The 18,436-nt window shown below is 34.2% G+C and overlaps 2 protein-coding genes across 2 annotated transcripts in view; one reads left to right on the top strand and one right to left on the bottom strand.

Annotated features, from left to right (window-relative positions):
- Positions 1 to 18,436, top strand: part of GARIN6 (golgi associated RAB2 interactor family member 6) — a 108,157-nt gene that overhangs the window by 45,450 nt on the left and 44,271 nt on the right. The window lies entirely within an intron of this gene.
- Positions 8,730 to 9,656, bottom strand: LOC105093488 (olfactory receptor 6F1). Its single transcript, XM_010985364.1, has one exon. It carries the CDS (start codon positions 9,654 to 9,656, stop codon positions 8,730 to 8,732), a length of 927 nt encoding a protein of 308 aa, XP_010983666.1.

Here is an 18,436-nt window from a genome sequence, read left to right on the forward strand (position 1 = left end):
ATAGAAGTGGACAGGGATAATTATGGTGGGAACATTTCAGCAGAAAAAGAACCTAAGAGACTATCCTGAGATTAGATACGCCTGGGACCGATAGCTAATTTATTGGGTCCAAGCACTAAGTAATTTGGTCAAACACTTGCCTTGCTATTTTGTTTCTTCAGGTTGACAAGTGTGATCTTAAAATCGAAGAACTGATTTTCTGTGGTGTCATAAAATGGTAAGAGGGTTTGATTTAAAACTAGAAGGTCTAAGATTGCATCTCCAATTCATTATAACAGTAAAATGGCCATTTAACCCCATAAGCTTCAGATTTGTTGACTCCATAACTGATGTAAATTGGGACAAATATTAGATATTATACAGACAGAGTGAAAGTTTCTTGAGGATACCCAAGGAAAGAGGCAACTGGAAACGTTTTTCCTGAAAGCAGCCACTAAGTGCATAACAGAAACCCTTGTTATATTTTTTTCCTGCCCAAAACTTCTCTAGCATTTTGTCAGTTGTTTTATTTTTTTGCTTATTTATTTGTATATTTTTTTAATGCATAATCAGTTATTTATATGAATTATAGCCATCAGGACTATTATGACCTGGCAAATATAGTAAAAGTGTTCAAAGTAACTGTGAGTGTATTCCAGAACTTTATTTTTTATCAGAGTGCTTTGACTTTTCAGAGATTAAATTCTATTTCAGATACCTAAACAAAGGTATAAATAAAAATCGTTTTTGAGGTCAAATGCAGTTTGATTTGATCCCTTATGCCCTGAAACTGCAATTAATAATTTGCTAAATTTGAGCTACTACCTGATTTATGTGTAGCTGTTCTGACTGGAAGAAAAAATAAGTAAAATTTTTGTTTAATCTATAACCCACTTTGAGAATCCCTAGATTTATTTCTTATATTCCCACAGCGAAGGTTTGTAATCCCTGCCATTACTTGGACCTATGTTATGCGACAGGTTTGGTGTTAGATTCTCTGAAAATATAGCATTTTGTCCTCATAACAACTTTGGGATTTTAATATTACCACTTTTCATAACTGCAAAGAAAGAGTGCACTGAGATATAAAATAACAGAAGCCAGAATTATGTATCTCATACATGGAAAAGCCAGAATTCAAACCTAGGTTGTCTGACTCTAAAGAAATTGCTCTTAACCTCTCTTCTGTAAACTTTTAGGAAAAGCAAAACTCAGTATGGAAAACATACACACAAATTGAATGACATAGGAAAAATTTGAAAGAACATGGGAGTTTTCTCTGAATGAGATATAATTTAGACCAGATGAGATAGTTAAGTTAAAATATTTTTGAATCTTTGAATATATATTGCAGTAAACGATATTAACTGATCTTTAAATTACTGAATGTTAAATGTTTTCAAATAATATTGAGGCCTTAGTTAGTTCATCCCATCAGAATCAGAAGTATGGTTTAAAGCTTCCAGAATGTACCTATGACATCTTTCAGCCTACATGACCTTACCTGCCAAAAACAGGGGCTCAAATATAAACTAAATTTTCCATGATAAAGAACAAAACTTCAGTATTCCCCTGGAGAACTCTTATTTAGCCATGTAAATAATGCTATCTATCTAAATTGTTACTGATCAAGTCCCCTGAAGCTGGGTATGAGGGCGAGATCCCGTCCCAAGACACAAATCCAACTTTTAAAAAATTCTAAGTTTACAAAGCAATAAGGAAGTGCACCTCTGGTCCACTTCCTCTGAGTTACGAGCAAAAGTGGTGGTGAGGGCATTCTAGAGATTCCTTTTCTCATCTCTTCTTGGAATGTCCCACCCCCTTTGTAAGAGTGATGGCATTGGTTGGACTCTGTTCTCAGTGCTGGTTCCATGGGTTGGGATGGTTACTGTGTATAGAGAAAGCCAAACCCCCAAAAGGGAACATGACACAGTTCACTGGGAGAAGAGGGTATCTGTTGACTGTAAAAGCCTTGTTCAGAAGGTCCACCACTGGCCCAGAGTGTGTGTGTGTGTGTGTGTGTGTGTGTGTGTATGTGTGTGTGTATATATATATTATATATGTAATATATATACACACATACATAAATGTATTGAAGACTATATAATGCACACACATACACATATATATACACACATATATATACAGTCTTCAATCCAAGGTGTCCAAACAGTGGTCAATGTTTTCTACCAAAATTCTGCAAGTGAGATTGGTCTGGCTTGGATATTACCTTTCCCCTGCAAACCCACAGCATTTAGCAAAAGAGGGCCTACTTACATCAACAGGAAAATCTATTTCTCCAGGGCTTGTAAATTAAAATCTTTTGACTCTCGACTGTGTCCCTTTCTGTTCTTCTAATCTGGAATTATCTCTTTTGCTTTAGTTATTATATTGAATCTGACTCAGATTTTCTATCAATTTAAATTTGTAAGTTAAAAAAATAGTGAAATTTTGTTAGAATTAATATATAGGGTTTAATTTTTTTTTTTTAGGCTGTAAATCTTGACCCTGGCACTTTCTGCCTGTAGTCTCTCATTTCTGATGTACATTCTCTAAGTCTTGATCTATCCTCATTTCTTGAGTTTAATAACAGTGGTGAACTCATTGAGCTGCTTTGAGGATTATATAAGAAACACAAATTATTAGCTTAAGTCTCAGCCCATATTAAGCTTTCAATTAACGGTAATAATAATTACTTAGCTTTCAAAACTCATTTCATTTTAAAAAGTCATAATTTTAACATATGGATTTTTATTAATAAGGAGGCAGTTTTTAATGTTTAATAAAAGAAAGAATTACAAAAATATGTTTGAAATGGTTGAATATTATAATAAAAGAATAAGTAGATTGGGTTGACAATAAAAGAAAATTCCACTTTATTAATCATAATGCTATTGAACTTAATTATAATATATAGGAAATGTAATGTATGTTCTTGATTATCTTTAGGTTAATGGTAAAACAAGCAACAGACAATAAACTAACATGCATTGAGATCATGGGGTGATAATTAAACATGGAACAATTTAAAATACTAACATAATATACTAATTTTGATCTTGGATAGGATTGTTGAATGACTAACTGAAAGTATGAATGTGGTATTGTCTTTGAAAGGTTAACAGCTTTTGAGGAGTGTGAAGGGAAAGGAAAGAAAGAAGAAAGAAAAATATTCCAAGCAAAAACACTAAAGCTGAAAACTTTAGGGGGTATGATGTACAAAATATGCCTGGGAAATGGCATGTGGTCTGGTGACAAAACTGAATTGTGAGAAAAGAGGTATTACTGTGTTATGTGAGGTATAGCAAGTTAACACATTCAGGTAGTCATACTTTAAGAAAAAAAAAATTGTGTTTCAGTAGGCAATAAGGGAGAAGGGGGAAGTTTCTGAGAGAGGAAGTAGTATGTGCTGTGCTCCAATATTAGAAAGATAACCCTAAAGGCATCATACATAAAAGATAAATTCAGAGGGTGACAGTATGTTGTCCATTATGAGCTGACATTGTGTTTACAAGCAACAGCTGGTTTGTACAGCAATCTTAATTTAATTAAATTTATCATTAGGATTTATTGATAATAACTAGTTACCAAAATAAATAAATGTATATAACAGATAAAACTATATACAAAGATAACTTTAGAAAAGTTAATGTTAGTTATTTGGCAAAATGTAGGCTTATTGCGAAATAAACCATGGGAACCTCTTCCTAGAGGGTGAGAACTGAGGTCATGTTGTGTTTCCTGATGCCTAGAACTCAGAATATTTAATAGCAGCTCATACTGATGTTTTATATATGTGCCATTTATCATTTTTTAAAATCCTAAGGACAGTATTAATTAAGAATAAAAAATATTAATGTTCCTATTTTACATACGAGGTAGTTGATAAAATCTGATAAAATTTATAAGCTGTTCATTGTCACGCCCATCAGACATTGGTGATGTGGAGATGAGAATTGTGTCAGTCTAATAACAAAACTCACTTATGATGTTGTCCACGGGTCAGTGTCCTATTGATGCAACTCCTAAAGCATCATTTATTCTTCTGCATCAGCGACTGCATCATCATTCTCATCATAATCACCACTGTTTTCAAATAGTTTCCATTTCATTGCCAGCATGAACAACACAGGCACACTTTTAAAAGGTCTCCAGTGTGTAAGGCAAGCGGCTAGGGACGGGATACAGTAGCCACTGTGTTTTATGGGGCTCCAGTGATGCAATTTAGTCTGTGCTCTCACAGTCCTGAATGGCTTCTGTTAGACAATTTCATTCTAGGCAACTTATGAGGCAAGGTTAAATCAAATATGTTTCTAGTTCAAGTTTTGTTCTAGGAGTATGCTGCATTGTCTTTGGTACCTCACAGTACTGGAAGAGGGGTGAAAGAGGCTATTTCTTAGTTTTCTAAGGTTTTGATGTGATCAAACAGAGGCAGAGTGTCTGGGAAGGAAAACGCAGTGTAAAAAGATAAAAGGCAGTGGCGCTTAGGAGAGCGTATCGACCATCGTGGTTAGCCTGCCCTGTTTTGTCTCCAAAAGTCTTCTGTCTTGGGAAACTCCTCAGCTTTAAGCAAATGATTTGTTACCCTAGGACAACTGAAGGCAATGAAATGCCCGTTCCTGAGATTCTTAGCCACACCTAAATTCCCAAAGCATTTTAATTCTCCAAGTTTGGGAAGAGAGCATTTTGCAAATTCAGATTTGAACTGATCACTTTTCTCATTCAAGAGTCCATCAATGGGTAGGATATGTGTGTTGAATGACTAACTGAAATCCTTATATAGGCTGTAATTTTTAGAGGTGTTTGAAGCAGTTTAGAGCACTGAAAAAATGAGGAGTTTTGAAAGCTCATTTTGAGCTATTTTGCTAATTAAACCTGATGCTAATTGAAAAAGGGAGATATTCTAAAACAATTTCTGAAACGTTAACTATTACTAAATTTAGCTGACATTGTTCTAAACTTAAATTTGTGTATATTTGATATGAAAAAAAAATCAAGATGGCAGACAAACAGTATAAGTACATTTATCATCAAATAAATATCCCCTGTTTTGAACTGAATTTTAATCTGTGGACAAATATTCTCTTGCCTTGTGTCTAAGAAAGAACTAAAAAGGTTACTTAGTCCATCTGTATCCCTACCCAGTTCATAATGTTATGGTAACTTTAAAAGTGAGACAGAGTGTCCACAGATACTCACTTTAGTTCTCTGCAGGGTACTGCCATGTTCAAACGGTGACCTATGATAAATCACTAAAAAAAAGAAAATCTGAAGATAAAACCAATTGTCTTTGTCAGTTTGCTATCATGTCTTTGTCAGTTTGCTATCAAGTCTTCTTTTATATTTTCTTAAGTGTTGCTTTCATTATACCTAAGATTAATATTAAAAAAAATTTCTGGACTCAAGAACAAGGGTGTCCAGGGAACAGCATTTTGGACTGAGTTTCCGGCAGTTAGGTTACAACGGATCTCAGAGGAACAATTAAAACAACCCTGTGCTGATTACTAATTACAGCGTGGAATAACTTGGCCTTTCTGTGTCATCATTTCTCTTTAAGACCAAAGGTATCCCGAAGAAAAAAATGTGACAATGAGTGTGTATAGGTCCATGAATGACTGAAAAATTGTGCTGAACACTGGAATTTGACACAACATTGTAAAATGATTATAAATCAATAAAAAATGTTAAAAAAAAAAAAGACCAAAGGTATCCCAAGATAGTAGCCTCATAGAGTAGGAAATCTGAGTAATGAGAGACATTACTGGGACATTACTGGGAATGCTTAAAGGACATTCAAAGAACAAATGGATGGACATCGGTATAGGAGCAGTTACACCTGCCTTGAGGATCACTCTCTCCCAATAGAAAATAAATAGGAAAGAGTGGCAGGAAATGTATGTAAAGACAAAGGTTAAAGCAAAGATTGTAGAAGTTCGCTTAGTCCTCTACACTGTGAAGAAGAGGGGGTCTGCAAATAAATTACAGGATGACATTTGGTTTTCCATTACTGAGTGCAACAAACTCTTCAGCTAAATTTCTTTCCGAATTGAACTGACTCGTTTGAAAACCTGTTCGGTTCTTCCTTTTGGCGTTGCTTATGCATATCCATACACACATGCAACTCATGTCAATGCTGTACTTGCAACAGAATAACATCGCATCTGCCCCATTTGCTGAACATCCTCATAGTTTGAAATGTCCACTGAAATTCAAACACAGAATTTCACGTTTGCCATATAGGTGTTGTTCTTCTGTTTGTTTGTCTTAGAGAAAAAGTACGTGGGTGAAGGTTAGACCATTTTAACAGTTTTCTTAAAATGCCAGGCAATGATCTAAATGCTTATTCAACATTTATTATAAACATAGCATTACAAACCTTTTGAGATAAATAGGGGAGGTTTTGGAACTGATGGGGAAAAATGACATCAGAGGTTTATCCATCCATTCATCTGCATTATTCTCAACTTGCTTTTTATATTAGGAAGATTTCTGACTAAGATGTAAATAAAACTTTTTTTCAATGGCCTACTCAGGTAATTTTGTTCATTTCTTTTAGTATGTCCTATTAATATTGCTTGAAGGATGGGTTTATATGCCTTCTGTATTAAGTACAAGATAGGGGAAATGTTCCTGGCCAGACATAGTATCTATTCCCAAACATCCAGGTAAAGTTAATATAACTTCTCTATATAAAGCCCATTTAAACAGTCTAATTTTCAGAACCTTTCAACCCTTACATTTCTATATTCTTTCAATCGAATTGTAGCTTGATTAAAAAAAGAAAACTAAATCAAATAGCCTGTAATTAGGTATATTTGTTTGACAATACATCATGCAAATAATGCTCAGAGTGCCATTTTTTAAATCAACATAAGAGTAAAGACCTCAGTTAATGAAGATATTCTGTTCACTCTCAATTATTTCCTTCACTTAGCATTAAATCTTGGATACAGTATCATGGTAAACTGACTCATTCACTCATTCACTTTAAAAGCTAAGCACTATTCCCTTGGTTTTGATATAATGAGGTGTGCACCAGAGGATGAGATGTTGAAGGTAACATTTACTGAGATTGACAGTAGCACCTGATTTTAAGTTTTTAAGAGCCGAGGCTCACCCATCAAAGCAGGAATGTTATTTTTTCCTTAGAAAACATCAGTCTGAGTTTTATTCGAAGTTTTGATTCTTAGAAATCTCCAAAAAGTAACCTTAGGAATTTACTTTTATTTATTTATTTTTTAGCTCTCTTGAAATACAATTGATACACAAAAAATACACACATCTACTGTATATATATTGATTTGTTTGGACATATGCATATAGCCAGGATATCAACACTAAAACCAAGGTACTACACATATTCGTCACCTCCGAAACTTTCCTTGTGATCTTTTGTGATTTTTTAGAGCTTAGAAATTTCATAGATTTGAAACTCATGCTCACAATAAATAAAGAAGGAGAGCAGATCAGATGTACATTGTTTCATTATACTAACTTAAGAAGAAGTAAACCTTCAACATAGACATGCCTTTTGAAAATTAATACTCATTATTCTCACGATGAAATATTTTCTCCTATTTCCTTCAGACAGGTACCTTCTTTTTCTATCATCTCCTACTTTATTTTTGAGTGAGGGCCCAGGAGAGATTTCAAATAATACAAACAAATGGGGCCTAATGGGTAGCTGCTACTCAGCCCAAAGGCTTTTCCCCTGTGAGAAGCAGCCCGCATTGCACGTGTGTGAGCCAATATGGACCAGGACAGATTATGTCCTCCTTGGCTGCTTCTGACCTATAGCCATAGAGAAAAGGGTAAGGGAGGGAAATAAACATTTCATCCTTGTGTTAATGGTTAAAAATGAAAGTATCTAGCTTTTCAACGGGATGGAGTCATTTGGAGAAAAATCAAATAACTATCATAATTTTTTTTCTATAGTCACTTTTTATTTGAAGCCATGAGATAGTCTAACCTTGGCAACTTGCTAACAGTCAGAATCCATTACTATTAGCCTTTTCTGAGGCCAACATATTGTTACGTAAGTAATTTTTATTGCTTTATCCAAACCCTCCGGCAGTCCTGTTGACCTACTTTTAACTTTCCATCACTTGCTTTTTAGAATGCTTTGTTCACCATCCTTGTTAAACAAGTGTGGCACATTATACTTACCCGTTTTATGTGTATACATTTCACTGTAGTTTTATCCAAAAAAAATGGTGTGTTGAAATAACTGCACACTGTGATTTAAGTTATCCTTTTATTCATCTAAACTTCTGCTATTTCCCATGTCTGATATTTCACAAATATGTCTCAAAAGTTTTCATTTATGTTATCAAAACAGTCTTTAAAAGGGACAAGAATTTACAGCTTGTTTAGCAAAACACTCACTGCCTAGGGCACATTATTTTATAAATCAATGCCAAGGATAAATGTGTCAGTATATAAAGATTTTTTTTCTTAAAGAAAAAAGCCCAGTTTGTTTACATCCAGAACGCCCATTCCAACGGAATCACAATATTGTAAATCAACTAAATTACAATAAAAATTAAAAAAGAGCTGTCATTCTTACCATATATAAGAAAATAGAGGAAGTATATGTTTTTGTGTTTGTTTGTTTTGTTTGAATTTTTTTCTTAGGTTTATTTTTCTCTCCCCGTATCAATTAAGATTTACCCGCTTTTTCCATATTCTTACTTGGAACCCCTGAACAGATATGGAGGCAATTTACAGAGGCCTGTTTAGTTGAAGGCAGTTTACTTTCCCTTCCATTTCTTCAGCAGAGTTTCTCGTACTTCCCTGTTACGGAGAGTGTAGATGAAAGGGTTTAGAACTGGAGTTACCACGGTGTTCAGGACATGGACAGCTTTGGTGAGGTTCAAGGCTTCTTTGATGGAGGTGCGGACGTGAAGGAAGATTGTGGACCCATACCAGATGAGCACCACAGTGAGATGTGAGGAGCAGGTGGAGAAGGCTTTGCTTCTGCCCTTGGCTGAGGGAATCCTGAGGATGGTACTGATGATGTAGACGTAGGAGACCAGGGTGATAAGGCAGGAACTCAGGATGACCACAGAAGCAATCACAAAGCTCACAAGTTCCACTGGCCGGGTGCTGGTACACGCCAGGGCAATCCAGGGTGCAATGTCACAGAAGAAGTGGTTGATGGTGTGGGGGCCGCAGAAGGACAGGCTGCTGATGAGGGCTGTGGGCACTGCGATGGCCAAGAAACCACAGACCCAGGAGCCTAGGGCCAGCTGCACTGAGAGGAGGCTATTCATGATGACCCCGTAGTGGAGAGGGTAACAGATGGCCAGATAGCGGTCGTAAGCCATGGCTGCCAGGAGGAAGTACTCTGTGCAGCCCAGTGAGAAAACTAGGTACATCTGCAAAAGGCAGCTGGTAAATGATATGATTTGGCTTCTCCCCAGGAGGATGGCCAGGGCTTTGGGGACTGCAGCTGTGGTGTACCAAATCTCCAGGAAAGATAGATTACTCAGAAAGAAGTACATGGGGGTGTGTAGCTGGTGGGAGGTACTCACCAACATCAAGATAGCCGTGTTACCACCAACTGTGAGAATGTACATAACCAGAAAAAGCATGAAAAGGGAGAGCTGAAGGAACTGGGACCCAGGAAAACCCAACAGCAGAAAGTCTTGGGGGAGAGTTTCATTGTCTGTGCCCATTGAAGTTCTGAGATAAACCAGAAAACAGAGACCTCACACTGAGGCCTCTGATGCAATCACTCAGTCCTAGAAACAGAAGAAGAAATGCATTCATGAGAATGCTTCATTAACTGAATGCAGACTGACAACCCAACATTTGTTGGGTACCTGCTCTGTGCTTGGAGCTGTGTATGATTAATATCAGTTAATTTAATCCAATGGAGAGACATGCTATTAGAAACAATCGACAATTCAAAAGGCTTCTGTGCAAATAATTTTCGCAGTTTTGCAAAGATTGCATCCATGCTTACACATCAGATTCAAGATTCAAATCCAGTCTTTCTAACCTCCGTCATCCTGTTCTAGCCATGCCATTGATTATGTCTAAATACACAAAGAGCTGACCATTTTATGTTGATTCAATTCACTACTTTATAACTAGACTCTTTCTGTATGGTCCTTAAATGAGATCATGTATTTTTGTCTTTATTCATAAATAAGCCTCCAGAATGTAGGCTCTAGTCACTTTCACATTTGACAGTTATCATTTCTGAATTATCTTTTAATATATACGCTCTGACTTCAAATATAATGTTCAGAAATAAACTATAAGAATTTAAAAAAAATTTCAAAACTATTTTTGTCTTCTCTGATCTTGTTCATTTCATATTTAAAGTTATTAATGTGACACATTATTTGCACCAAAAAAATACTTCCATATTGAACAATGCACGTAAAGCAACTGTTTCTTGCATCTTGGGTATCCTGATGTTTATTTGGAAGCAAGCGCCCTGAGAATAGGCTAAAAGCAGACAAGCATTTTTTAAAACGAGTTATTTTTGAAATTTTTGTAATTTATTTTTAAATGGCTCTTTTGAGAACAGAGCCTGTACATTAGAAGATCAGTTGGGAAGCTATGACTGTCAAGTATTAAGGTCAGTAGAAATATTTATACTATAAACGGGCTACACAGTAAAGGTGTCCATGTGGTGAGTATACCTCATTTATAAATGACTTTGAAGGCAGGAGGGGCCTTCAAGGTAATTTACAACAGTGATTTCACGTTCTAATGGGCACATCCATCACTTGAGGGTGACGTCATAATAGAGATTGCAAATCTCATCTGCGGTGGGGCCTGTGACTCTGCATGTCACACAGATTTCCGGAATGCATCACCAGTTGGGGATCCTACCCTGAGGAGCAAGGATCTAGCATCCTTCTAATTTTGTAAATAAAGAATCGGAAGATAAAGGTGATGACATGATTTTACCCAGGGTTTGCGTGGTTGGGTGGTAAAGGACCTAGACTATTAATTACCCTAATAAAAATATATCTTAGGTTAGACATTGAGGGGTAAGACAGAGCAAAAAAAAAAAAAAAAAAAAGAGAAAAGAAAAAATGCCCATTAGTAATAATTAATAATTGCTAAATAATGGTTTCACAAATTTCTTAAAGCTAATAATGTTCCAACATCTCTATCACTCACAGCCAACGAACATAGGTAACAATTGTGTTCTAGTTCAAAGTTTCTATGGCCATTGTTAACGTCTTTGGTATTGTTCAGTTGTCCTTTCAAAGGTGACCAAGGCAACACCAGGTAATTGTAAATTCATAATAATAGCTGACAGTAGCTCATGTATAGTGAATGCTTACTTGGTGGGCCCACTAGCCAACTATCCCACAGGATCTTTGCAAATCCTGTTACTTTGGTTTTATTGTTATCTCACTAGTTCTACCGATGAGAAAATTGAAACACAAAAAAACTAGACAAGCTGCCCAAAGTGGAGCTTTGACTATCAGTTCTTGAGGTTCGATTCCACAGTTTACAGCAGTTTGGACATGCTGCTTTCAAAGACTTTTTTTAAAAATAGGGATCTGTTTGGAAGATTCAAAGAAATGATAATTTATATTCAAAGAGAAATCATAATTTTATAAGAAATTTAAGAAATAATCTAAAATAGAAATAGGTCAAAGTTATTTCTAAAATCTTTTAGTATGAAATGATAGCATCTTAAAATGTATAAGTAATGTGAATAAAATAATTTATTTATATTTATCATTTTCCATTTCCCAAATTTAAGAATCAATTTGTGATAACTGGAAATTGGAGACTAGAATCCCCATTACCATATTATGAAATAGCATTTTCAGATTTTACTTTCAGTTGTATTGCTGAATTTGTCAGATAACATAAACTAATAATCTTTGCTTAAAGTATGTGATGATCATGCTCCACAATTTAAAACTTGTATATATTGCTCTAGATTTGAGTATTTGTAGCATTAATTCTAAGATGGCCTGTGTGGGACTTTATGCAGATGAACTGAGTTTTAAAAAATGAGAGAAAGTAATATTTTGATTTGCTAGCTTTAGATGAGTAACCTTTTGATTTTTAAAAAACTAAATAAGTTTGATCTGTTTTATAAGGATTACATTTTTAACAATTTACTGACAGATTTAACAAGTAATTTTAATTTCTTACATTTTGAAAGTGATTTTGCATACGTAAGACACATCTTTTATGCAAACATGCAATATTTTATAAAAATAAATACATTTATACTGTTTCTAAATCAAAGGATAGTTCCAGTGTTGATTGAATCATAATGGGTCTATCATATAGTATAAACTGTGATAAAGGATTTACCCATTAATTGAATAAAGCATTGGATAGAGCATAATGAATACAGTAAAACCTTGTCCACTTACCCAGTTGCATTTTTTCCTGCCATAAACATAAACCCTATAAACTGTCTTTTGACTTGATCTTTCCCGTTTTTTATTCCATAATTTTCTTTTATTTAAAAATACTATATTTTGATTTCAATAATTCTCTCTATTCCCCTCTCTTCTTCTTTATCTTATTATTTTATGGTATACTTCTTTCTTTTAATCATTACTTTTTGATTAACTCAATCTTCCATACTCTTTTAAACTTGTCCTCAGTCTTTTTCTATTTGATTTTTAAATCTCTCTCCGATTCTGTCTTGTCCTAGTCACACTCAGCTTTCCTTTTGGTGTTTTGCATTTTCTCCACCTCAATCTTCTGTGCAATGAACTCCATACTGAAAACAATTTGCTATTAAGTAGTAACTTACGTGTGCATAAATCTTCTGGGAGACAGTAACATTAATTTTCTCTCTTGGGTACTTAGGGCCACCTCAAGAGGACATGACCTTTTATTAGATCTTTCTAAATGGGTGGTGTAATATCATTTATATGTGGAACCTAAAAAATAATACAAATGACCACATATGCAAAACAGAAACAGACTCACAGACATAGAAAACAAATTTGTGGTTACCAAAGGGGAAAAGAAAGCTGAGAGGGACAAGTTAGAGGTATGGGATTAACAGACAAACTGCTGTGTATGAAATAGGTTAGCAGCAAGGATATATTGCATACTACACCGAATCATAGCCATTATCTTATCATAACCTATAATGGAGTATAATCTGTAAAAATACTGAATCACTATGCTGTACACCTGAAACTAACATCATATGGTAAATGAACTATCCTTCAATTAAAAAAAAAAATGGGTGGTTTTAGATTCTTTTCAATCATTTGATTTAAGAAACTAAATAGTAAAGTTACTGGATGGAAAAGAAATATTTCTTTAGGTGTTAAACGTGTTAATATGGATCTTTTGTTTTGCTGAGGGCTCCTAGCAAATGCACATATTCAACAAGTTCAAAGAATTTGTAGAAAACATTTTAAAGCAAATCGAGCAGAATCCAATTAGACAAATAATCTTAAGTTAAAAGAATCAAGTAATGTAAAGCATGATGTAACTATAAATTAAAAATTAACTCAGAATAAGAAAGTTAAAAATGTCCTTGGCTGTCCATCACACTAAGACAGGAAAAGAAAAAGACAGCTGTAAATACACGTGAAAATAATTTTGCCCATGGACAAGTTGTATTTATATGAGTATCATAACATCCTCCTTCTTTGAATGATTAGTGTTTTCTTGCTGACTGAGAAAGGTTCCTCTTTATGAAGTTTTCAAAGATTTCCCTATATTAAATTATATAGGTAAGAATGAACGATGTCACCTTTCTGGGAGTACTTAATTCACTTTGACAATCTCACTTTCCAATAAAGATCCAGAGCTTCAGATAAGAAGTTTCTGGACACAAAATTCCTCATGTATGCTAACTTTATGCTTCCGAGGAAAAGAACTTTTGGGTCCTGTTTATAGTCTAGATATGATACTGACTGTTTACATGGAGCCTTGCTTTGTGCCTATAAAACCCTCCTTCATTTCAATTTCAAATCTTTCACCTCTTTGGTCAGATTTATCCCTAAATATTTTATTTTTTGGATGTGATTTTAAAAGGGATTGTTTCCTTACTTTCTTTTTCTGATATTTCACTTTTAGCATAAAGAAATGCTCCTGACTTCTGTATGTTAATATTGTATCCTGTTGCCTTGCTGAATTGTTGTACCAGCTCTTGTAGTTTTTGTGTGAAGCTTTTAGGGTTTTCTCTACATGCTATCATGTCATCTGCATATAGTGACAATTTTACCACTTCTCTTCTGATTTGGATCCCTTTTATTTCTTTTTCTTGCCTGATTGCTGTGGCTAGGACTTTCAAGACTATGTTGAATAGAAGTGGTGAGAGTGGGCATCCGTGTCTTATTCCAGATTTTAGTGGGAAGGGCTTTAACTTTTCACTGTTGCATATTATGCTGGCTGTGGGTTTGTCATAAATAGTTTTTACTATGTTGAGATACGTTCCCTCTATACCCACTTTGGTAAGAGTTTTTATCATAAATGGGTGTTGAATTTTATCAAATGCTTTTTCTGCTTCTATTGAGATGATCATGTGGTTTTTGTCCTTTCTTTTGTTGATGTGGTGTTCCACATTGATTCATTTGCATTTGTTGAACCATCCTTGTTTCCCTGGGATGAATCCAACTTGATCATGGTGTATTACTTTTTTTATGTGTTGTTGGATTCTGTTTGCTAATGTTTTGTTGAGGACTTTTGTATCTATGTTCATCAGTGATATTGGCCTGTAATTTTCTTTTTTGGTGGTGTCTTTGTCTGGCTTTGGTATCAGGGTGGTGGTGGGCTTCATAGAATGAGTTTGAGAGTACTCCTAAAATTCAGTCTTTTGGAAGAGTTTGAGAAGGATCAGTATGAGCTCTTCTTGGTATGTTTGGTAGAATTCCCCAGTGAAGCCCTCCGGTCCTGGACTTTTGTTTGCAGGGAGGTTTTTTATAGCTTATTCTATTTCACTTCTAGTGATTGCTCTAGTCAAATGATCTATTTCTTCTTAATTCAGTTTTGGTGGACTCTGTGTTTCTAGAAACTTGTCCATTTCTTCTAAGTTGTCCAAGTTATTGCCATATATATATTGTTCATAGTATTTTCTTATGATTTTTTTGGACCTCTGTGATGTTGGTTGTAATTTCTCCATTTTCATTTCTTATTTTCTTTATTTATGTCCTCTCTCTTTTCTTCTTGGTGAGCCTTGCCAGAGGTTTATCAATTTTGTTTACGCTTTCAAAAAACCAGCTCTTGGTTTGATTGATTTTTTTCTATTCTTAAATCTCTATTTTATTTATTTCCTCCCTGATCTTTATTATTTCTTTCCTTCTGCTGACTTACGGTTTTGTTTGTTCTTGTATTGCTTCTTTGATCATTATATAGTGTCTTTCTTTACCTTTATTTATGGCCTTTATTTTAAAGTCTATTTTGTCTGACATGAGTATTGGTATTCCCACTTTCTTGACATTTCCATTTGTGTGAAATATATTTTTCCATCCTCTCACTTTCAATCTATCTCTGTCCTTCACTTTAATGTGTGTCTCTCGTAGGCAGCATATTGTAGGCTTTTGTTTTACTATCCAGTTTGTCACTCTGTGTCTTTGATTGGAGCATTTAGTCAATTGTCATTTATAGTAATTGCTGATAAATGTATGTTTATTGTTATTTTGAACTTAGTATTCCAGTTGATTTGGTATTTCTTCTTTGTTTCTTTCTTTCTCTTTTTGTGGTTTGATAATTTTCTTTTGTATTATTTTGATTTCTTTTTGGTTTTTGTGACTCTACTGTATGCTTCTGATTTGTGATTACCCTGTTTTTCAAACATGTTAACCCATTGTATCTATTGCTTTAGACTGGTAGTCATGTAGGCTCAAACATGTTCTAAGAAGAACAAAGGGAAAAAAAAGAAAAAAGAAGGTAGAAAAAAACTATACTTTCTTGATCCCCTCTTGCACATTTTATGATTTTAATGTCACTTAGAAAAAAATCTTCATGTTTATTCTCTTGCAACTCCTTGTAGTTATCATATTTCCAATTATGGTTTTCTCATTTCTACAGCTTCCTGGTTCTTTTCTATTCAGAGTAGACCTTTCAATATTTCTTTTAGGATAGGTTTAGTATTGCTGAATTCTTTTAATTTTGCCTGTCTGTGAAATTCTTTATCTCTCCTTCTATTCTAAAGGATAACCTTGCTGGATAGAGTATCCTAGTCATTTAGGACTTCGAATATATCTTGCCACTCCCTTCTGGCCTGCAGTGTTTGCAGAGAGAAATCAGCTGAAAGCCTTTGTAACTAACTCTTTGTTTTTCTCTTGTTGCCTTTAGAATCATTTCTTTATCCTTAACCTTGGCCATCCTGATTATAGTATGTCTTGGTGTGCGTCTGTTTGGGTTCTTTTTGTTTGGAACCCTCTGTGCCTCCTGTACTTGGATATCTGATTCCTTCTTTAGGTTTGGGAAGTTTTCAGTCATGATTTCTTCAAATACCTTTTCAATCCCCTTCGTTCTTTCCTCCCCTTCTGGAACCCCTATTATGCGTAGATTGGCATGCTTTATATTATCCCATAGGTCTCTTCTATTGTTTTCATTGGTTTTTATTTGGTTTTCTCTCAGCTGTTCTGATTGGGTGACTTCTGTTGTCCTGTTTTCTAAGTCACTTATTTCTCCCTCTGAATTATCTAGCCTGTTTTTTTACAGCTTTTAGCTGAGCTCTTATCTCAGCAAATGAGTTTTCCAATTTTAATTGGCACCTCTTTATAGTTTTAATTTCCTTTTTGATGTGTTATCTGTCTTTATTCACAATCTCTTTTAATTCCTTCAGTACTTTGATCACTCCTTTTTTGGAATCATGATCTAGTAGACTATCAAAGTCTATTTCATTGATCATTATTTCAGGGGATTCCTCTTGTTCTTCTAGTTGGGAGTGGTTCCTCTGCTTCTTCATTTTACTTATTTCATTGATCATTATTTCAGGGGATTTCTCTTGTTCTTTTAGTTGGGAGTGGTTCCTCTGCTTCTTCATTTTACTTATGTCTCTCTGGCACTGTGGATTATGGAGTATCAGTTATATACTGTGGTCCTGAAGGAGTTTGTTTACTTTATCTATCTATCTATCTATCTATCTATCTATCTATCTATCTATCTATCTATCTATCATGGATATGGATATAAAACTAAAAAAAATTAAAAGAAGAAAAAAGATTTGAAAACAGAGTATAATCAATAACAGAAGAACAAAACCAAGAGAAATAAAAATTAAATTGAGACAAATTAAAAAAATTTAAAAGAAGATTTTGATTGTAAAATTTTCTGTATTGGTAGCTTCTTTTACTTTTTAAAAACATATTCTTGATTGATTTAACATGATTGTATGGGTATGGGGCTAATTATAACTTTTTGTATTCTGTACTTAAAAAAACTTATAAAATGTATACTCAGAAAAATATATAAGTATACAATATATTTCTGAATACCAATGTTACACACACAGCTAAAGCAATATTAACTGTTATCCAAAGGCAGATAAAAACTACAGCACACAAATTGGCTTATTCCAGGAGTCAAATTGGTTTCAGTCAAGAAATCTGCTAATATATTTCACGATTAATTAAATTTTAAAAATTATGTCATCATAAACCTAAGCAGTAACTTTTAGTAAAACCTAATAATAATTTAGCTATGGTTTATTCCAACAGTGTGTATAAAGTGTGCTACATATTTCCAAAAATGTCAGACATAGGAAAAGTGTATTTGCTTGTAGATATACTTTGTTTTTTCCAATATAAGTAAATATGTAAAATAAATATAAACTTTGAAGTTGGAAGAAATGCTTTAAATATATTTATTCTCAGAAGATTATTGCATGTCTGAAAAACTACAGATAACATATTATAACAATAATTTATTAATCAGCTGTTAGAATACCTACATTAGTAAAGTAGTTGTATTCTATATATAATTGTGCAGTTAATAACTGTGGAATATAATGGAAGAAATCATACATCAAAAGATTAATAAGTTATTTGAGAACTTGCTTGGAAAATGAGCTAAGAATTGTAAAGTGAGGCTATGAAAAAAATTAATACTTGTGAATGAAGGGGGATAAAGGATGGAGGCTTGAAAAAAGTTAGAAAGCTACATTTTGGTCTTTTTTTTAATACTATGACCCCAAAAATAAGGAGAAAGAGAAAATCCTGTCAAAACAAGACCCTAAAGACAGAAGCCATGAAGAAATAGAACTTGACTAGTTTAAATACAACCTCATGGGCCAAATATCATTACCAGATAATGAGAACAAACCAAAAAGAAGAAAATTGTTCTTATCTCGGAGAAGCATGAGACTGATAAGTTCTAAATTTTCTAATACATAGAAAGCTTAAAGAAAGCAATAAAGATCAATAAAAACAGGGAAAAGTTATAAAAAGACATCTCACACAAAAATCAGGACAAATGGCTCATACACATTTTAAAGCTTGCCAAGTGTGACTGACAATTAAATATCTCATTAAAATAATTAAGCATT

Source organism: Camelus dromedarius, chromosome 3 (genome assembly GCF_036321535.1).
Source record: "Camelus dromedarius isolate mCamDro1 chromosome 3, mCamDro1.pat, whole genome shotgun sequence".
In the NCBI taxonomy this organism is placed as follows: Eukaryota; Metazoa; Chordata; class Mammalia; order Artiodactyla; family Camelidae; genus Camelus; species Camelus dromedarius.